This window comes from Xiphophorus couchianus, chromosome 9 (genome assembly GCF_001444195.1).
Source record: "Xiphophorus couchianus chromosome 9, X_couchianus-1.0, whole genome shotgun sequence".
Lineage (NCBI taxonomy): Eukaryota > Metazoa > Chordata > Actinopteri > Cyprinodontiformes > Poeciliidae > Xiphophorus > Xiphophorus couchianus.
In genome coordinates this window covers 6,955,839-6,976,171 of record NC_040236.1, presented here as the reverse complement: position 1 = coordinate 6,976,171, position 20,333 = coordinate 6,955,839, and the positions used below count along the sequence as shown (strand labels likewise).

The 20,333-nt window shown below is 39.0% G+C and overlaps 3 protein-coding genes across 3 annotated transcripts; 1 reads left to right on the top strand and 2 right to left on the bottom strand.

The window, feature by feature from the left end:
* Nucleotides 1-733: 733 nt before the first annotated feature.
* On the bottom strand, nucleotides 734-8,629 carry naprt (nicotinate phosphoribosyltransferase). Its single transcript, XM_028027998.1, has 13 exons — nucleotides 7,852-8,629; nucleotides 6,776-6,903; nucleotides 6,617-6,699; nucleotides 5,592-5,722; nucleotides 5,408-5,523; nucleotides 4,756-4,952; nucleotides 4,087-4,227; nucleotides 3,912-3,996; nucleotides 3,758-3,838; nucleotides 3,576-3,678; nucleotides 3,271-3,428; nucleotides 2,639-2,746; nucleotides 734-2,502 (listed from the first exon to the last, which is right to left on the bottom strand). The coding sequence occupies exons 1-13, from the start codon at nucleotides 8,096-8,098 to the stop codon at nucleotides 2,416-2,418; spliced, it is 1,665 nt and encodes a 554-aa protein (XP_027883799.1). The 5' UTR covers nucleotides 8,099-8,629; the 3' UTR covers nucleotides 734-2,415.
* A 360-nt stretch (nucleotides 8,630-8,989) lies between these two features.
* Nucleotides 8,990-13,894, bottom strand: c9h8orf82 (chromosome 9 C8orf82 homolog). The gene is made up of 4 exons (XM_028028002.1): nucleotides 13,753-13,894; nucleotides 11,603-11,790; nucleotides 11,470-11,518; nucleotides 8,990-10,168 (listed from the first exon to the last, which is right to left on the bottom strand). Exons 2-4 carry the CDS (start codon nucleotides 11,765-11,767, stop codon nucleotides 9,693-9,695), a joined length of 690 nt encoding a protein of 229 aa, XP_027883803.1. The 5' UTR covers nucleotides 11,768-11,790; nucleotides 13,753-13,894; the 3' UTR covers nucleotides 8,990-9,692.
* LOC114151088 (MARVEL domain-containing protein 3) lies at nucleotides 13,671-20,086 on the top strand. The gene is made up of 4 exons (XM_028028001.1): nucleotides 13,671-13,900; nucleotides 16,381-16,474; nucleotides 17,847-17,965; nucleotides 18,618-20,086. Exons 2-4 carry the CDS (start codon nucleotides 16,383-16,385, stop codon nucleotides 19,274-19,276), a joined length of 870 nt encoding a protein of 289 aa, XP_027883802.1. The 5' UTR covers nucleotides 13,671-13,900; nucleotides 16,381-16,382; the 3' UTR covers nucleotides 19,277-20,086.
* The last annotated feature ends 247 nt before the right edge of the window (nucleotides 20,087-20,333 follow it).

Below are 20,333 nucleotides of genomic sequence, written 5' to 3'. Positions count from 1 at the left end.
TCTTTCATATTTGAAGTAAACTGGATTATGTTACTTTTGTGTCCTCGCTCTTCAGTTTACTTGTGTTAGGACTTAAAGTTATGTAATCACCATTAGAAGTAAATTGTATGTTACCTTCCTCAAAATAACTCGATAAAGCAATGAACTGGAAGTTTAAATTGTAAATTCATTACTGATCAGCATATATCCATTATAATTAGACATTTACACGATGCACTTTTGTCCCTCTACCACAATTAGTTTATGACTATGAAGCCATTTTCTTCCATTACTGGTACTTAACTTTAAAATGGATATGTCTCCCAGCATCTGCACAATTGTGAGAAGGCTGTAAAACAGCCCACATGTGAAGTATGTGAGCGCCAACTGATCCACCTCAGGGGGACGAGTCGGTCACGGATGATATCATGTCCTCTCCATGTCTAATAGGCACCATATGTCCTCTGGGTGTATCTGGGCTCACTGCTGCTGGACAAGAAGGCGACCAATCAGAATTGAAACAAACTTTCTTTACAAAGAGGAAGCAGAGGGTGGAGAACCTATGTTGGAGTAAAGAGGGATGATGGACCTCCAATCTTGGAAGCCTGATTCAAAGACACACGTAAAATCGCTATGAAAAGAGTACTGTTCTCATATTTAAAACACATTTTAAGTACCGGTAACAGTATTTTTCTGCTACCACCAGAGGGCAACAAAGTCCACAAACTGGAGGAAGGAGACAAAAGAGAAAACCTTTGAAGCTGTAACTGAATTTATTAGACAAAATAGAAACATGTCAAAATAAACAATACTATCATGTCTACTTGACATAAGCTTACAAACATGGTTTTAGAGCTTGGAGGTACTGATGCTAGACTTAATCAAAAGCCTCACATGGTCTTAATTTACATTCCTCAGCAGATTTAGACTAATGGAGCTTTAACTGAAAGAGCTCATATGTTTTGCCGTCTTCTGTCCTTCAGTGCAGCTTTTTGAGGACACAATTGATCTAAATAGTTGAAGAAGTCTGGACCAAACTGGATCTGGATCATATCTTTGCAGGATCTTCATGAAAAATGTTTGAAAGCTTTCTCTAAAGATGTCACAAAAAACTACATCTTTCTGCCTCTCATTTTCTAAGTTAGTTCAGTTAGAAACAGGATTTGATGCAAACTCTGCAAAGAGATGGTTTATATGACGCATTAAGTTATTTATGATTAACATAAACATACTGCGTTTAAACAACACCAGGTTGCATGGCAGGATGGCACATGTAAGCTGCAAAACATTCCCCTGAGTCACAGCACTCCATCAGAGATCATCTTAATGTTTTTTTAACCTTCTTTTCTATAAATCGTCAGCTTTTACATTTGGGAAGGAAATATTTTTTCTTCCATTTCTAAAGTTGTAAGCACTACTTTACTTTCACTTGAAAAGAAACTGCTATATTTACATTAGAATTTGAAGAGAAAATGGTGTTGGACAGGTATTAATATCCAATATTAACATTGTTATGTAATATTCTAATCTTAAATGTTGTGCTTTCATTAGCTGTACGTAGAAAAATCCTCATAATTGACAAAAGAAAACATGTGTTTTTTTAATATGTATTTTTTTAACCTTGTATATTTAGGTACTGAAAAAATAAGAGTTTTCAATAATATTCAGACTTATTGAATATGACTTTACCCAAGGCCACAAACACACTTAAGGCTATAAGTCTTTAAATTAGACTCAGGCTGATTTTATATGTGCTCCTAAGACGCCTGTCTGATCTTCTTTAAATTAACAGGTTACCAGATTTTGCACCGGAGCAGGTGGGAAGTGACACGATCAAAATTAAACAACAATCTGTCACATCTACCAAGTGTGGTAGATGTGACAGATGCTCCATTTATTTTACATGTTCCTGTCAAAGTATTTAGAAACATTACAGCAGAAAGTTGTGGATTTTATCAGCTCAAATTGCAGAACTGCTCCAAAGCACTTACACACATGATGACATGAGTGGCATCTATGTTTCCTTTAACAAACACAGCGTGTTGCATGTAATGTCACGTCTTGTGCGCATGCAGGTCAATTCAGGACCACAAACGTTTTATACTGCAGTGAAAGTCAGATGGTCCGCATTAATAATCAAAACAATGCTGCCACCAAAAAAATGGGAATGTTAAAACCTGCAATATGAGCGTAACCCAAGTTACACTGCCCACTTTGCATTTACCAGATTTTTATAAAACATTGCAACAGCTAGCAAAAACATGTTGAGTAACATTTACTGAAATGATTTGTTTATCCCCACAAACCCTGAATCCCCCCTACTCTGTTCAATCGAGCTTGAGATAATCAGTGATAGAGACCGAAGTCAACTTCAGCTGGTGCACATTGGTCTGCGGGGCACTTTAGAAACAAACAAACAAAAAAAAATAAACATTCTTAATTGGCTAACAGAAAGTTGCTGTTGCTATTGCTGCCTTTTTGGAGCTCTGTAACCAAGTTGCGGAGTTTCTCTGAGAGCGCCACCTGGTGGGAAAGAAAACCATCTGCTTAAAGTCCTTCAAATGAAGAAAGTACGATGCAGTATTTTTATTTGTCTGTTTAGTGAGATTGAGGAAATCTAAGTAGGTTTGCATTGGATGCAGACCAGATTTAAACTCACTGTGTAAGAGTCAGGCTCGTACAGCCTCTTATGTCGAGGGTGCAGGATCTGCAGGGAGCTCTGGACCTTTGCTCTAGTTTCTGCAGCACTGCACAGAGGCTCTGTGACCTAGAAAAAATGGGACACAATTTAAGTAAGACAAAAAGTCCCTTCTCAGGCTGGATATGTAAAAAAAATGTTTTGTACTGATTAATAGTGTCCATAAGATGGAAGACTGACTAACTCGAATATTAAGACAAGATGTTAGATGCCATGTTGGTTTTTGTATGATCTGTTAGCTAAGAGTGTTAATGAAATGATAGTTATGTCAAAGTTCCTCAAGGAATTTCTTTTGTACATTGTGACAAAAAACTCAAACTTAAACTCTACATCTTACAATAAACAACAACAAAAAACAATTTGGATAATTAAGTCTCATTGTTTACAAAAAACCTGTTGTCATAACATGTTAGGTTTGCATGTGCAGATGATTTTCTAGACCCTGCAAAATATAAAACCAGGGTTGCACGATGGACGAAGAGGACAGGGTGCGGCTTCAGAGGACACTTGAAACTTTTCATCTTTTCCTCAGTGCATGAACTGATTTTAAGTGTTTGGGAAAATATTTTTAAAAGCTTGATGTAGAGACTAACCTGCCCTTTTAGGAAGACTTCCTTTCGCAGACAGGTCACCTGAGCTGGCGTGACTGAAACAGATGAGTTATTGTTCCCTAGAGGATAACAGGTCAATGTACACCCTGCCTCAGGAGGAGGTTCGACCATCAGACACAACAAGTCTAGGAAGGAATGACCTGCAGGTGGAAACAAACAGAAAGTCATGTTTGCAGCAAGATCAGGAGCAGCACAAGGTTCCACAAAACAAAAATACAGAGCTGCTACAGGAGAGCAGGGTGAGTATGCTCACAGGTGAAAAGTGGAGTAAACATGCTGAATCTCACCGTCAGCATCTAACAGTCGATAGACAGCTTTCCTCCCTGCAACAGTGCTTTTCTTTGGGTCCTCGCTGATCTTCATCCTTGGTCTTCCTCTCACCTCCACCAGCTTGGAGCACAAACATCACAACACAGAGCTCAACACGATGGAGCCATCTGAGCGTGGTCACCCCTGGTTGAGAAATTACCTTATAGACACAGCCCAGAGACGGCTGCTTGGTGCAGGTGACCAGATGCGTTCCGACCCCAATCACATCGATCTCATTCTCCTGAAGCAAAACATAGAAAAAATTAGAAACTTTCAATAAAAGATGATGTTAACAATAATGATACTTCAGTCACCTTCTTGTTGAGCTCTGCCATGCTTTCCTCTGAGATGTTGTTAGTCCCTACGATGATCAGAGAGTTAAATGTTGACACGGAGAACCTGCAGATGAGAGAGGCAATAGATTCTCGGAAATAGCCAAGCCAAACTTATAAAAACCAACATGAGTGTGCATCATGCAACCTAACTCACTGCTCGCTGCAGAGTCGAAACACCCGACGGACTTCAATGGACTGCCTGCAGAGGTCTCCGCTGTCTAGGCGGACCCCCACAGGCTTATAACCCAGTTCACACAACGCCAAGGCCACGGCGCAGAAGTTCAACAGTCCACTACTACAACACATAAAAAGAAATACTTGATTAACCAAGTCTCATTAAATATTCTCAGACAGACAAACAGTTAATAGTGAACATCAATAAGGAAGGAGATGTTTTGGGTGGGTAATTAAAGAAGTCAGTAAATAAGTAAGGTTCCCTTTGGCATCAATATTTTTTGCATTGAACTAAAAGGAACTGTCAATATAAATAAATATTTATATATAAATCATTGTCTTATATTATTTTTCCACACTTATCCTAACCTGAAAAACTACTTTAGCTTTTAAAACAAAACATTTTTATTGTGGAAATATTCAACACTTCTTCCCAGTTTGGTTTTTCCATATTCTTGATTTTCCTGTGTAGGAACCCTGTTTGACCTGGGTTAATCAAATCCTCAAGGAAGTGACCACTATAGGTCTTATGTAAGTTTTTTGACTCTATGGAGTGAGAGTGAGGGGCTGAGGGAGTTGATGACATCAAATCATCCAATAACTCAAAAAACAACAGAATAAAACCCCAGATAAGAGCGTCAGGAGTTACCATCCCACGCTGTAGCTGTCAATCACAGGCAGGAAGTTCTGAGGGTAAGCAATGGCATAGGAGAGGAAAGCTGCCAGCTCGCCCTCACGGATTTTCTCAGGTTCTGCTCCCAGCAGCTCACAGACTCTCCTCAACCAGCCTTTAGTCAGAGAAATGATGTCGACTGGATTGGGGTCTCCGTTCACTGTCACAAGTGTCTGAGTGGGAACAAATACAGCAAGTTCACAAAACAGTCCGAGCTAAATCAGACCTCAGGATGCTAAGGAACTCTTTAAACAATATGTTACTCAAATCACAGAAAGCTCTTCTGACAGGTATCTGATTTAAGTTTTATGCCCCAAATTCTTTCTTTTTGATGTTGACAAAGTAGTTAAAAAAACAAGAAGTTGTTACTTTGGCTTAAAAGTTTCTAACTGTCTAACATGACAAGTTTTATGTCACTTCAAAAAGCTCTACCAAGGTGTAGCAATGTATTATTAGGGTACTGATCGTGGTATCAACCAAGAATGTCAAACACTTGTCAAAGAATTTGTAAAATAAGGTACAAGCACAACATTACTCCCACTTCCATTTCAAAATGACTGTTTGAACAATCAGTCCTGACACTTTAAAGATAAAAACTGCTAACATGAGGCCACTGAGATGGTGTTACCTGTGGCCAGACCTCCTCCAAGGAGTTGAAGGAAGTGACATAAGAGTGTGCTATTGTCCCCGCAACAGGAATTCCAAACAGGAAACCAGCCTGAACGTTACTGGTGAGATCAAATCCTGAAAGATAGATTGCTGGTGAGTCTCTGAAGGTGTTGGTTTTGGAAGGACTAGGCTTGTCCACTCACCTCCGATGTGTGTGTATCGTGAGGCGGTCAGGCCTCCGTCTGGTCCCTGTGCCCGTCGGAGGCCCATCTCCAGGAGCCTCCTCCGGTGTCCGGCCGCCAGGCGGAAACGAGCTGCGTTACTGCAAACCAGACTGAGAGGAGGAAAGAAATAGAGCATGAGAGACTGAAATCAGGACAAATTCAAGGAAATTAAACAGGAAGCAGAGGCTAAATTATCCGGTGCATAAACTATTTTGGCAGAAAAATAAAAGAGTTAAACCTTTGTTTGCATGTATAAGCTAAAAAATGTTTTGTTATTCCGGCTTACTTCCTGCTTAATGATGGATTTCATAAAGTAGAGTGCAACAAATATGTTAAGATACTGAAGCAACATTTGAAGTTATCAGAGAGGAAGCAAAAGCTTTTGAATCAACAATGATCCTAATAGCTCACTTCCACTGAGCGGTACGAAACAGGTCAGTTCAATAAAATATTTTATCTGTTTCCATCATAAAAAAACCCTCCGGGAGGGGGCTTTTACAACCAAACCGTGCTGTACCATTCCTGGGGCCACAAGGTCAGTAGGACTTAAAGTGCAGCTACTAGCATCACAGACAGTTAACTAGCAGTGACACAGTTGTTGTTGCACTAACTCTGTTTGGGTTTAACTCCCCAATTCAATGAGAGTCCAACTAGTAATGGAAACGCTTACCTGAAAAAAGCTGGACCATAAAATAGCATATCAAACTGCACTAACCTGTGCCGGACTGCTAAGTGGAAATGAGGCATAAGTATAGGTCATGGATAGCATCAAGGTTGGTCAATGAATGAATGGATGGATGGATGGATGGATGGATGGATGGATGGATGGATGGATGGATGGATGGATGGATGGATGGATGGATGGATGGATGGATGTGCTTCAAAGACAAAACCAAAACAATGCCACTACTGACAAAGACATAAATGTGAACATAAGGCTAGATGATTTTAGATGCAAGTAAAAGCAGTTCTTTTATCCGCTGACCTAAAGCTGAAGCTTTTACCTCGCGTAATTGACCAGGCACAGTAAACTGGTCTCCAGCAGCTGAACCACAGCCAGTGGACCCTCCACCTCCATTAGAGGCACCTGTAGGTGTGAGAAACTTGTCAGTTTGTTATATTTCCTCCACCCTGACTGCAGCAGTTACAGGGCAAAAACTCACCCTGGCAAACACCACAGAACCCTCAGGGAGGGAGCGTATCGTCACGGCCGAACAGTCGAGGCCTCGCAAAAAGTCGAAAAAGGCAGGGTCAGTGTTGGGAGGCAGGACGGAGCGCAGGAACTGCACATCTGTATCCACAAAGACAGCTGGAGCTTGACCATGACCTTTTTATTAGGAGTCATGTACTCTAATACGCAACATGGATGACCTCTAAGGTCATAGAACTGAATCTAATTAGCAGCTAATCTAAATCAGCAGACATCAGCAATGTGACTTGAATCAACCTGTCAGCAGCTGTAGTAAACTATTTTTGAAAAATGTTCATCTCCTTTGATTGTTTTCACACAAGCATAAACTTGCATTCAACTGGGATCTGATGTAATACACCAACACAATATAGTGCATGAATCCTTTTGCAAAGTAAAATTTCTTTAAGTTGTTTGATACAACATTTTTACAACAGCTGAAGGTAACAGTTACTTCATGTGCTATAGAATGTTAATGTGCCTGGAAAATACATAACAGCACCCATTTAAATCAAGCTAAAACCCACTTGTTTGGAGTTGATTGTTATTCCAACTTTTCATTATTTTTCTTTATTTTGCCACTAAAATATAAATATTTTTAATCGTGCAAAATACTTTGAATTGTCTTGTTAAAATGAGCTTTACAAATTAACGTATTACAGTTTAAGTCATTTTTTAAAAGCCTCCATCAGTAGCTTTCATGCGCGCAGTATAATCTGTCTCTTTAGGGTACCAATTACGTCATCCGTTGTTTGTGTCCCGTTTCTTCATGTGGGCCTCTTAATCTGTGCAACTCACAGCAGCCTGTGTTCTTCTTGGTGTTCGTGTTAAAGGGCAGAGTTAAAGGTCAAAATCTGCAGAGATGCTGCACTGGAGCTCACGCTTGGTGAGTTGCACAACCAACTCGGTGTGTGTTAACAGAGCGGAAAAGAAAAGAGAAGTCCCACTGCCTGATCCGTAACCACAATGTAGCTGGTTCAGTGGGGTTATTAAGGTTTATGATGGCAAGCGCGACGGCAACACTAGAAGGTAAAAAGGCTGAACCCTCACCTTGACCTGTAAGGCGAAAGCTCCGCAGGAACAGCAGGCAGTCATTCAGCCCAGCGAACAGCGAGAAGCCGCCGCCGAACGGGTTGTCCCTGAAGAACATCTCGAACACTGCGGGCTCCTGGTGCCGGCCGGCCCGCCAGTACGCGTAGGCCATAGTGAACTGGTACAGGTCGGTGAGCAGAGGCGGGACCCGCTCCCGGACCGAGCGCTCCATGAGCCCGCATGTGTCTGTGGACGGAGCTGCCATGTTCCCCGGGCAGAGGCTGCGCAAAGGATCCTTGTCTCTGACGCTGCTTGAATCTCCGGGACTTGCAGTTCCACAAACATCCACATGAGCCCAGCACTAACTGTGATTTATGAGGAACAGTTCTCCCTGTAAAAATACCAGATGTTGCGCAGCTTGTTTTGGCATCAAATTTGATAAATCCAAAATCTTGACGTAGGACGCCCTACTGAAATGTACATTTAAAATATAATAAACTAGGGTGAACCTCTGATAACACTCAAAAATATCCTTAATTATAATGTTCATGTCATTTTTTGATCAACTGGTTTCTGAAGGTCTTCCAGTTTTTTGTTTTTTTTTTGGTCTAGCTAACAATGACTTATGAATTCTTCAAACATGAATAAGTTCTAAATCCCAAAGACCCTTTTAACACATCTTATTAAAAAGAACCAGTTTTAGGTATTCAGTTCTGTAGGCTCTCAAGAAGCAGTCTGTTAAAGACATAAGTGGTTCAAAAGACAGCACACAGTTTAAAGAACCACCAATGAAAACTTCCAGTAGATGATATACTAAACTATCCATATCTTAGGTCCTGTATTAGGATGTTATTTGCTATTCATGTAATCTTTATTAGTTTTGGTTAGGTGTGAGCCTGGCTAATTGTGATACATCACCTGAATATAAAGCAATGATAAAGTGAGTAACAAGTAACCTTTACATTCCTGACTTTTTTCTTTAATTTCCACCATTGCAGTTACTGTTAGTTCTTTCATCTCAGCTACTACATTTAGCGTCACGTTCTGCAAGCATCTGGAAAGATGTACGATTGGCATGTAGACTGAATGCAAAATATTCGAAGTATAACATTGTAACGCTTGGGTTGTATTCAATGGAGGAGAGGAGGTGGCAGACTCATCAGGACAGCCAAAAGCTCACAACCACACTGGTACTGGGAACACAGTACCAGTGTGGTTGTCCTTTAATGAACGCATTCTTCACCAACCTTACAAAGCCCGGTTGAACGGCTGCTATATTATCAAACATGAAAATGAGCAGAGTCCAAATAACCCGTAACGTTACTAAAGTTAGGGAACTAACATCATAGGCATGAATGAGGTTAACATGTCCGTCTCAGTCCATGTGTCGATCTGTAGCACGTTTCACACTGTCTACAGAGAAACAGTGGCGCATTCTTGTGAAATCATTAGCGATACCAGAGTTGTTATTTTGCTCATATAAGTTATTAAATTTAACAGTAATTAATATATTACTTGAATCTTCTTTTGTTATACTCTACTCTACACTTCAGTTCAAGCCACCCTTGTTTGGCGACCTTTGCAACATTAAGCAGTAATTTTGTTATATTACAACAATGTGAGGACATAAAATAAGCAAGATAAAAGAGAAAACACAACCTTCATTTTTCAAATTTCCACTTCTAGATTGTTGTTATTGATTAAAACCAAACTCAAAGAAAAACGATGCAACACGAGATGCAATCTCATCATACTGTACTGTTCTCTCACATGAATACATAAAGTTGAACTACAGCAGCAGTTTTTAGCTTGCCAGAGATGAAAACCGATACTTTAGATTTTATGAACTGTTTTGAAGATCATCTCAGCTTTCCCTTCCCACCGCCATCATCTACTGCTGGGAAGCATCCTGCCAGCTCATTGGTCAGTCTGTGCTTCTGTCCTTTCCACAGAAAGTGCGTGGGCTGTCCCGACTGGCCACTCTCTGGTGGATAAACAAAGGTGGGACTGAGCTCTATGGCCAGGGATGACCTGACCAGTCCGACCCCGCCCGAGCGCTCTAGTCCAGGATGATAAACCCGGCCGCTGACTGGATGCATGTACAGCGCCTCTGGTTGGAAAGGAACAGAGAGCTTCTCTGCGCCGCCACAATACGAGAGCAGCTCCTGGTCTCCTGCTGGATTCGGCAGCAGGTGCGTGAAAACCACCGGCTTGTCGTCGCAGCGCAGGAAGTTCCTCTCTCTACCGCACAGAGACAGGAAAGGAAAATCCTCCTCGTAACGCCCGCTCTGATTTATCCGCAGGCGACTGAAGAAGAAAACCAAGAACTGTTTATCTGGAAACATGAGACAAATGCATCAGAGGCTAAAAATCTGAACAAAAATGGTATTTAAAGCTGTGGCAGAGAGCTTAGTGTTAAGCTGTGCTGAAAATAATAAATAAATAAAATAAAATTGCACTAAAAGATTATCTTCAGAAACACTTCATGGAGACCAGTTCAAAAGGTGCTGGTAGTTGGCAATTTTGCTGTCTTCAATCGAGAGTCATTAGACCTATAGAGGATCATATAGAAACTCTGGGACTGGAACTGTGAGATACAATCTAACGAACTTCAAATACACCAGAAACGCCCTTACATTAAGATATTTAAAATACTCTTAAATCTCTAGTACGGTCAAAAGTAAATAAGGCAACCCTGAAGTCTCTCAGGAGGGTATCATCACTGTAGTATACATGCCTAACATATAATGTATTTCAAAAATTATATTCCGTATGCAGAATTATGCAAGATTTTCAAATAATACCACACATCTTCTACTTAAGCATTTTATTTACATGACATCTGGACAGATGACTGGGTTTATATGGTCTACCTCAAGGGGGCAGTAATCTTCAAGCTAAATCACTCAAAATTGATTCAGCAAACCTGCTACTACAGAGCAAGTATTAATTTAGATTTTATTAATTTACAATACAGAAATTAGATGTCCCAGTTGTTTATTGTCTGATTGCTTTTTATTATAGTATTTAGTATTATATCTGTTCTGTTATCTGCCACTGGGACTGCAGAGAAAATTAGCTGGTAAACATGCTGTAATCTGGTGCACCAAATATTTATTCTCTGAGATAAAGGTTTTCTGTAAAATATTCTAAATAAATAAATAAACAATGGTAAATTCAAGTAGACTAGGGCACAATGGTACTCGGGGACCATTTTGCAAAACATTATGTGGCAAATAAACTATTCCATTTATTCAGAATAACTGTCACTGGCTGCAAACTGTACAAAGGTTTGAGTCTGAACATAACGTCTAATTATGTTTCACATTAATGAACATATAATATTGATGACGTTCACCTTGGTTTCAGTGTCATTTGGGATATACTGTATTTAACCACACACACACACACACCTTGCTCTGGGAAAACAACTAAAACATCACTGCATTAATATATTTACCTTTAAAAGATCCCCAGACAAAAAAAAAACACAACATATTTAAACATCACTTTCTCAGCAGACAAAATAAAAGTGTTACTGGTGTAATACTGGAGTGATACTGGTAAACACTCCAAATATTTCCACAGTTTAGTCCATCCCTCTGCTTTAGCGGTACTTAAATAAGAAGCTCAAACCTTTAAAGCAGGTGACAAAGTTCTTCACTTTAGTGTCGTCGAGAAAAAGCTGCAAACGTCACAGAAAACATAGTAAACAACTGGAATACAGTTTGTTTGAAACGTTTTGTTTTGGGCTAAGATAGATGCTCACCTGTCCTTGATGGTCGATGTAGTAGAAATACTCTCTGATGCGGGGTTCGGGACTCTGGCCCTGGATGTATGAAGCGATACTTCTGTAGGTAATGAAGCCGCCAGGCTGACAACGAATATCGGTCAGAGTTCTGCAGCTTCGAGCCGCTAACCGAAGGAATGTCATGGCCGGTTTGACAGGCAAATGTCCTGGGTTAAAAAGCGGGAAATAGAAGACAAAGCATTCAAATGACGACTGGTTTGTTTTTGTCTTCAGGGAAGGTTATAACGCTAAACTTGTGTCCTCATGGCTTTGTTTATAGAAGAGTTCATGTACCGGCCGACCGGAAGTGCTCATATTTTGTGTCGCTGCCCCCTGCTGGAGAAAATGTTTTATAGATTTCAGTAATACAAGCTGCCCTCTACTGGAAGGAGTGTTTACTACAGTCAAAATCCGCGGATAATAATAGGCCATAAGTAATATAAACATGGAATGGTGTTAAATACATACGTAATATGTCAAATGTTTGTTTTTAGTTGTACTAAATTGAATCAAACACCAAAAAATCACTAAATCACTAAATCAAACTATTAAAATGTTTAGAGAGACCGTTAACTTCAGTGCTGTTTAGTTTATTTTGAAGAGTTTTTTCTCCCCCAGTTATTTTTAAGGTTCTTTTTCTTGTTGGATGATTTGTGAATCCTAGCTGTACAGGCTGTACAGAACCTAAATATATGCACCAGAGCTATTTAGGTTTTTAAAAAGATTTTCTACATTTAGCCTTTATTATCATATTTTCTTGACTCTTGTATTACCCATAAAACTTTGGATATAAGCATTTCTTTTAAATGTAAACTTTGATGTAGAGGAGATTATGTTGGGGACATATTTTTCAGGAGTTAGCCTTGGTTCCCTAGTCCCACTTAAAGGAACTTTTGTTTTAGCACTTCAAGACATTTTGGTTACTTGAATGCACCAACATTCTGAGGACCGCTTAAGGATGGCCCCATGATATTCAAAGAAGACTAAACACAAAGGCAAGCAAATTTTGCTTAAATACTTTTACATAAACTAGGAAAGTGGGGAAAAAGTTGCTCATCATCTATGCATGCCAATGAAATAGGATTCAACTGATTTTGTTCCCACCATGCTAATGAGAATAAATCTGAAAGCTCTGTACACTTGCAATACATTACAATCACTACTATTTCAGTTAACATCAGAGTGCCACAAGAAGTTGTTTGAGTAAGCTAACATAGTGCAAGTTCACACTTCATCAAGTCCCACTGCACTGGAAATTTTCAATTGCTAGCATTGGTTTAAGTACGATATAGAAATTATTTTGAGTAGCAAATACACATAGGAATTAATCAGATGGAGAAACATAAACGGATATATAAGCAGATTTATGCTAGCTTTGAAATTGATTGCCGACAGCTTCACAGTCAGCTTCCGCATATGGCTTGGGTGTCATCATGCCTGGTCATCACTCTGGTCCAAACAGAGTCTTGCAAAAGTCAAGTTCAGAATTTAAAGTGGATTATGTCAAAAGTCGCTCATCCAAAATAGCACTAAAGCAAACTTTTCAGCTCAATCCTTATGCCTTTTGTGACGTCACCAACCAAAATTTAGAGCATAATTAGGTGTTTCATGTGCTTTTTAAACTTCGCATTTTGTGAAATTCAGCAGTTGAAATCCATACCTAATATGTTTTCATTTTCAGTCTACACTGACAAATGAAAAAATATATAAATAAATAAATAAATAAATACACCAGTGCATAGTATCTTAAAGAAAACTACAAGGTGGTGTGTAAAAGCAGAGAAGGGCTCTTTAGGGAGATTTCAATCACATAAACAAGATGGCTGGACTCTGAGAGACAGTGCTTCTGCTGTTAAAAGGTCAACTCCTCCTTGAATCAGGAGAAAACAGAGGCTTCTTTTGGCTTCATAATAAAGACTGACAGCACCAAACAAAGCGGCTGATTCATTAAATGTTCAGAATTTTATCCAGAAGGCTCTCAGTCTTCTTCTTCTTCTTGTTTTTTTTTTTTTTTTATGGCGGTTGTCAAACAACTTTTAGGTGCATTACCGCCACCTTCCAGACTAGAGTATAGATCAGATGTTAAGGCTCTCAGTCTGTGCTGAAGCTCCAGCTAAAACCAACCTAACCTGATCACCTGCAGACCTTCCTCTTCCTCTTCCTCCTCCTCCTCTTCCAGGTTAGGGTGGAGCTGTCTCTACGTGAAACTCTGACAACACAGCAGGTGTCAGAAATAACAGCAGAGTTGGATTAAAAACGGCATCTATCAACCTCACAGTAAGTTAAAATTCAATAAATCAAAGTTGGTCCGAAGGGTTCGCTAAACTTTTGAAGCTTAAAAAGTATCGTAAACAAATCGTAAACATATCGTAAAACAAATGTAAAACGCTACTGAATTTTAGAAATCAAAAGTGTGTTTAGTTTACGATTACAAGATTAGTTTCGGGTGTTGTATGTAGTCACTGGTCATCCGTCGTTTCTTAAATAATTACACTATCTACCTTGTTAACGTTTAAACCTGACACTGAAGTTGGCTTCCGATTCGGTGCTATTCCAGTACTTTCAGATTAAACCCTGTTTTTACTCCGTATTAGACTAAAAGCTCGACAAATCATCAAGTGTTCTCTTATTGTTCTTACATAGGTGCAGAAATATTCAGTCTAGGTTTGACTAGTCACATTTTGAAATTAACTGCATCTCAGATAATGCTTGAAAAAGATTGATAGTGTTTTTATTTTAAGAAAATAATAATTAAATTAAAATAAATCATTAAAATATATATATATATATATATATATATATATATATATATATATATATATATATTCTTCTATCACCAGTTCTTCTTCTTTGCCTTTGTTCTTTGTCTTTGTCTTTGCCTTGGTCTTCATCTTTGTCTTTATCTTCATCTTTGTCTTTGGGGTCTGAACCCAGCTGATGAGAGAAGTGTGATTTGAAGCCACATGTTGCAGGGCTGACGGGTTGGTCCCCATGCGCAGGACAGTCTTCGGCTCTGTGGCCCCGGCTCTTCTTCAGCTGCAGAGTTCTTTGTCCATATCGATCTTGGCTCGAAGCTGCCTGGAGGATCCAAGCAAAGATTCCTCTTTTGCACCCACCTTTTATAGGGTTTATCCACCTTTTTGGTGCGTTTGCATTGGTTAGCACTGATGCTGTGCTTGTTTAATTGGCTGTCTGCTTAGACAGATGATCTCATATCCATCACTGTTTTACAGACATTATGTCTTGATGTCTGTGTAATGTCTCAGGATTGCTCAATGGTCCTCCTATGACCATGACCTGCACAAAATTTTCTTTGAAACGTTTACGTTGTTCAACAATCTGTCTCCAAATAAGGCGCTGATCTCCGCTCTCCTGTTAGTTCCCCTTTTCCCTTAACCTTTCACCTACCATCTACCTCCAACATATCGGTGATGTTTAATTGCAGTTACACCTTTTTACACCATTTCAAGTTCAATGTCAAAATCACATTTATAACTTCTTTAGCTTCTCTGATTTAGCATTCATTTATAATTTTATAGCCATAACTTATTAATTACTCTTATTATAATCTTAATGTGAGTTATTACAGATGTTTTCTGAAAAGAAACCAAGAATAATCCATGATTCTAATTATTTAATACCAAAGTTACAGTTACTTGTTTTTCTTGTAAGTGTTCCCACAAGTGTAAGTGTAAGTATTATTATAAGTAAACCAATATTAATATAAGTATTTTACTTTGAATCTTATCCAATTACTCAAAATGTTTAGATTTCATTCTTTAAAACTTTCATGCTTTGAAATAAGGAATAGTCTCAACTATTCTTATACATCTGCAGGCTGGAAACGTACTTCCTCTTTTTCCAGGAAACCTGCTCTTCCTTTCTCATTATTCTCTCTGTCTGACTATGATTTCTTATGATTAGATAGAAAAAAGAAGTAGAATAAAAGCAAAGTTTGCAGGAGACAAAAACAACACACACACAACCAGATTTATTTTATTGATGTTTAAGTCTACTGTTGGGCCTAGATGTCACTTGTGTGATTAATTTTAAAGATAACTTTATTTATTATTAGTGTTAAACTTAAATCTCCAGCATGGGGAAGTGGGATGATCTCGGGTTTTCTTGACACCGTGCTCGAATAAACGGGCAAAGAAGATGGATGGATGTTTTCACAAAGCAGAACTATGTGGCACATTTCTTATTTTGTTGTTTGTATTTTTACTAACAGAATTAAGATTTACAAAACACAAAGTACACTTTAAAGATTAAATTAGTCTTCAATAATTTAGTCCAGATGTGACCAGTCTTAAGTTCCAACGTTTTTCAAGAAGACCCAATATAAACTCGTCCTAATGCCTGAATAAGCATTGATTGTCCAGTTTATAACTAAAGTAAAATATTCACATATTTGTTATAGGATCTATAAACAGTGTCGAATAATTCAGTCAATGTCAGATCATTCTAAGTATTTTGCATTTTCAAGTAAATCTGTTCAAAAGTCGTGAAGATTCTTTAAAATATTGGAAATATTTTTTTGTAGTCCCAAGCAGGAGCTACGAATCAGATGCGAGCTTCAGCGTGGTTTACGTCAACCTTGAGTTACTTCCGACTGGGGAAATGTTTGAATTTAAATGATTAAAAAACAAAGACAATTTTCTAAAGCGCATTTAACATAAAAAATGCAACTTTTACAAGTATGCAGAGTAATTTTCTTGTCATTTAAAGGTATTTTCTGTGTAATTTACACTCGACAGGTATGAGTCAACCGCCCCGTTCCAACCGGGGACACCGGGAGAGGAACGGAGAGCAGAGGCGGCCCGGGGATAACAGGCGGTCCACTCCGGACAGGTGGGACAGTAGCACTGCTGGGAACAACTGCGGTTGTCCCTCTCTCTGGGCTTGGTTTTTAACAACATTTGCCTTTATGGCATCTTATGAAGTAAATATTTTTGTAGCTGTTTGGACTAAATTTTACGTTTAGGTTTTTGGGTCAAATCTTTAAAACGACAGTTATCCCTGATACTGACCAAATGTACTTTTGAATTTGGGAAAATCTGCCAAAGATTTTCTAAAAAATACTCTTTCTTGCCAGATTTGCTTGTATTTAACAAATAGACATAATTTTTGGAATTCTAACTAAGTTAAACCAAGAAACTTCTGGTCTGATTTAACATCAGACAGTAATAAAAAAGTGTGTCTTTTTTATTTAGTGTTTAAATAAATGGTTTCAACTGTATGTTGGAGTAATCATGTCCTTATTTTCAACATAACAAAAATAAATACTGATGTGTTTGACCATTTGTGCTTTGCTTGCCCAATATTACACAGTTCCTATAGGGCTGCATGATATTAAAAATAACCTTACAAGTTTTTTATTTATTACCTTTATTTAATGGCTTTCTTAAGTAGCCTTTTAAGAATTGCTATTTCTTAAATGCCATAATCTACAGAATGTGAAGCTTAATCAGCAACAAGTTGTATAGATAATGCTGGTTTATCTCATTTTAAACATCCAAGTGAAATGAATCCTACAGTCACACAAGCAGCAAAACTGATTAAATTAGCTTTTAATTATACAGCGTCTTTACTGTATGGTGTGAAGTAATTTCTCTTGGGGTCCTGAAGGAGACACAAACATCACTTATACCAACTCAAATTTGCAAATATGTATTGTTTTAATTTTACTTTAGTAATAAAAAATGAAATAATTTCTGTCAGATGGCCTTATAGTTTTAGAGTGTTGCAACAGATCTAGTATGTTGGTAATGTTTTTCAGGAAAACATGTTTTATTTTGTCAAACAATAGCGAGTTTTATTTTTTAGCAAATGACAGAAATTATTTTAATGTTTTGCTCAGCAAAAATATATTGCATATTTAACCTGACTTAACATAGTCTAAACAGAAGATTATTATTATTTCCCTAAGGACAGGGTTTACTTCAATAAAGAGGAGCTGTCTAAAAGAATACTGTCATGTTTAATTTGCTATGATCTTCTAACCTGACGACATATTAGCTTGTGCTATTAATCTGGCATAGAGCAGTAAATGTTGGACATTTATGTTTGATCTGCATCGTCCCTTTTTGAACAAATGTATTGGTATTATTGTCTTGATCCAAAATTATATGGTGTTCTCAATGGATTAAAACAAGAAAAAAATACTTGTATTCACCTAAACAAACTGTATGGGAAAGTAATTAGTATTGTATATGCGTTCCAGCTCCTTTACTGCCTCCCATTACAGCCGGCGAGAATCCGAGCCTCCTACCAGGTATTTGAGGGAAGATCCCCGGATGGAGCACCAGGCCTCCAAATGTACCAACATCTGTTCCCGGAGAGGTATGCAGACTCTCAGAAGAAATATGTGGGTCAAATAAACCGAAAGCTGCTCTGAAGGCAGCTGCAGCGTTAGTGTTGACTTTGGATTCATCAAGCTTCATTATTTTCTCCTGCGAAGACCGGTCCGACCGGTTTGCTGCTGTGCTCTGTTCTCAGAGTTTCAGCAGACAAAAGTTGTTGCTGATTCTAGGAAGAAGCCAAGCTACTCTGAGTATTGGAGGTTTTTCCCCCCCAACTGATTTATAATGCTGTGAGAGTTTTTTTGTTGGTTTTTTTCCTTTTTGTTATGAAACTAATTGTATTAACAAAATACAATAATAAACACAAGTTGTTTTTCAAGTTACAACTTTGTGAAGTTAGAACAAGTATTCAGACTAACTTGGGTACTCTTAAACCCAAGAAGTGGTTGTATCAACCTTAGCAGCAACATATTATGAAATTTTCACCCATTTTTCTTTGCATAACTGTTCATTGGCAGATTTCTAGCCTGTTTGAGGTCATAACATAGTTTTTTATTCAACTTTAAGCCCAGACTTTGACAAGGCCACTTTAATTTAGTCATCCAGAAATGGATCCCCAAGTTTCTTTATGCTTAATTGTTTTTACTTTAACGACGGAACCAGTTTACCTTCATCTTTCTTGTCCTGGCCAGGCATCGTGCTGATCTGCTCCGTCCTAACCAACGCCCTCGTCCTGATCTGCGTGGTCGCGGCCCAGATGGTGATGTCAGGCTTGTCGTCCATGGGCGGCATGGGCGGCATCAGCATCAACAGCAACTTCAACTTACAGGGCACCGAGCTGCAGCAAGTGCGAGATCTGGACATGAAGTACAGCCAGATGAGGGCGCCCGGTATCTACGGCGGCATCGCCTTCAGCCTGACCTTCGGGGTCGTCTCACTGCTGTTCGTGGTCGCTGGGAACAAACCCGCCCACCACTTGAATCAGAAGCTGCTGGTGGGGGCGTTGGTGTTCCAGGCAGTGGGTGCCGTGGGCTACGTGGTCGCCGTGGGCCTCTACCTGCACTTTGTCATCCAGGTCAACTCCACGGACGTGTGCAAGCTGCGACAGGCTCTATACTCGCGCAACGGCTACACCTGGATGAACTGCGACGTGAGCGGGGGTGACGCAGCCGTGGCGCTGTTCGGGCTGATCACCGCCATCCTGTACACCGCCGGGACCGTGCTGACGGTCCAGACAATTAGGGGAGTGAAGCGCTACCAACAGGAGAAGAAGAGGCGGCATGCAGAGAAACAGGAGGGCCAGGGGAACCACCACAGGGCCCCGTTGAGGGCAGACATAACGTCAGTGTGAGGCTGACGGTGTTCAACCAGCTGGGTTCAGATCGGAGCCGATCCAGAGAGGACCAAATTATAACGAGATCTGAAACTGATCACCAAAAATGACTCCTGACATGGATGTGTTCACAGTAAGATGACGTAGTTCATCATCCGGCAGAAACCGATGAGTCACACATTGCTGACATTCTACCAAACACTGATCATAGTTGCAACCGACTCCTTTTTCTGATTAAGGAATCCAATCGTTCAGGACAAGTGTCTAATGTTAAGATTATTAACACTATCAGAGTTTTCAGTTTATTTAACGTCATAGAATCAGCTTCAGAATGACTTCCTGTTTTTATTTTTTTACCAATCACAGTAAAGGAAGTATGCATGTAATATAAACTCTTGGAGCCATGTGATTTACAACAAATACAAAGAACAAGCAGGAATCAACCATGAAGCAAAGTGGGACATTTACTTTAACTGCTTGTTTTTCACCTGTTGCCACTTTTAACTTTCAGATTCTTTATTAAACTCAGGAAATAGTGTAGATAAGTTTTTATATTCTGTAAATACCTCCAGTAGTTGTAAATCATGTTTCTTATTTTTATGGTGTACCTGTTTGTTTCTCAGTGCTTGAAATTCTTGCAGTTGTGGTTGACTTATTTTGTTTTAATCACTTTAACCAAATACCAGCTCAAGAATCACTGGACTTGTTTTTAATGTGGTGGCAGTTATATAATTTGTTTTTACATTACAGATTTATTCTTTTCCTCTGTAGTTTTTCTGTAAACTAAAACTATCAGGTGAAATTAAAAAAATAAAAAAGGTGACTTGATTTAAAGACTTGTGATGTTTGCTGTAATCCTTGCTCCGGTAGGGGGCGTCATGACTACCACAAACAGGACAGTGGAGCAACTGTTCAAAGGCTTGATTACAAATAAAACAAACTCCCACTTCAGAGGATTTTAGAAAACAGAGCAGCGATTGTCACAGCAGAGAAAATAACAGATATTGTGCCTTGCAGAAGTATTCACACCTCTTAAACTCAAAATTTGCTTATGATACAACAAACTTAATATATG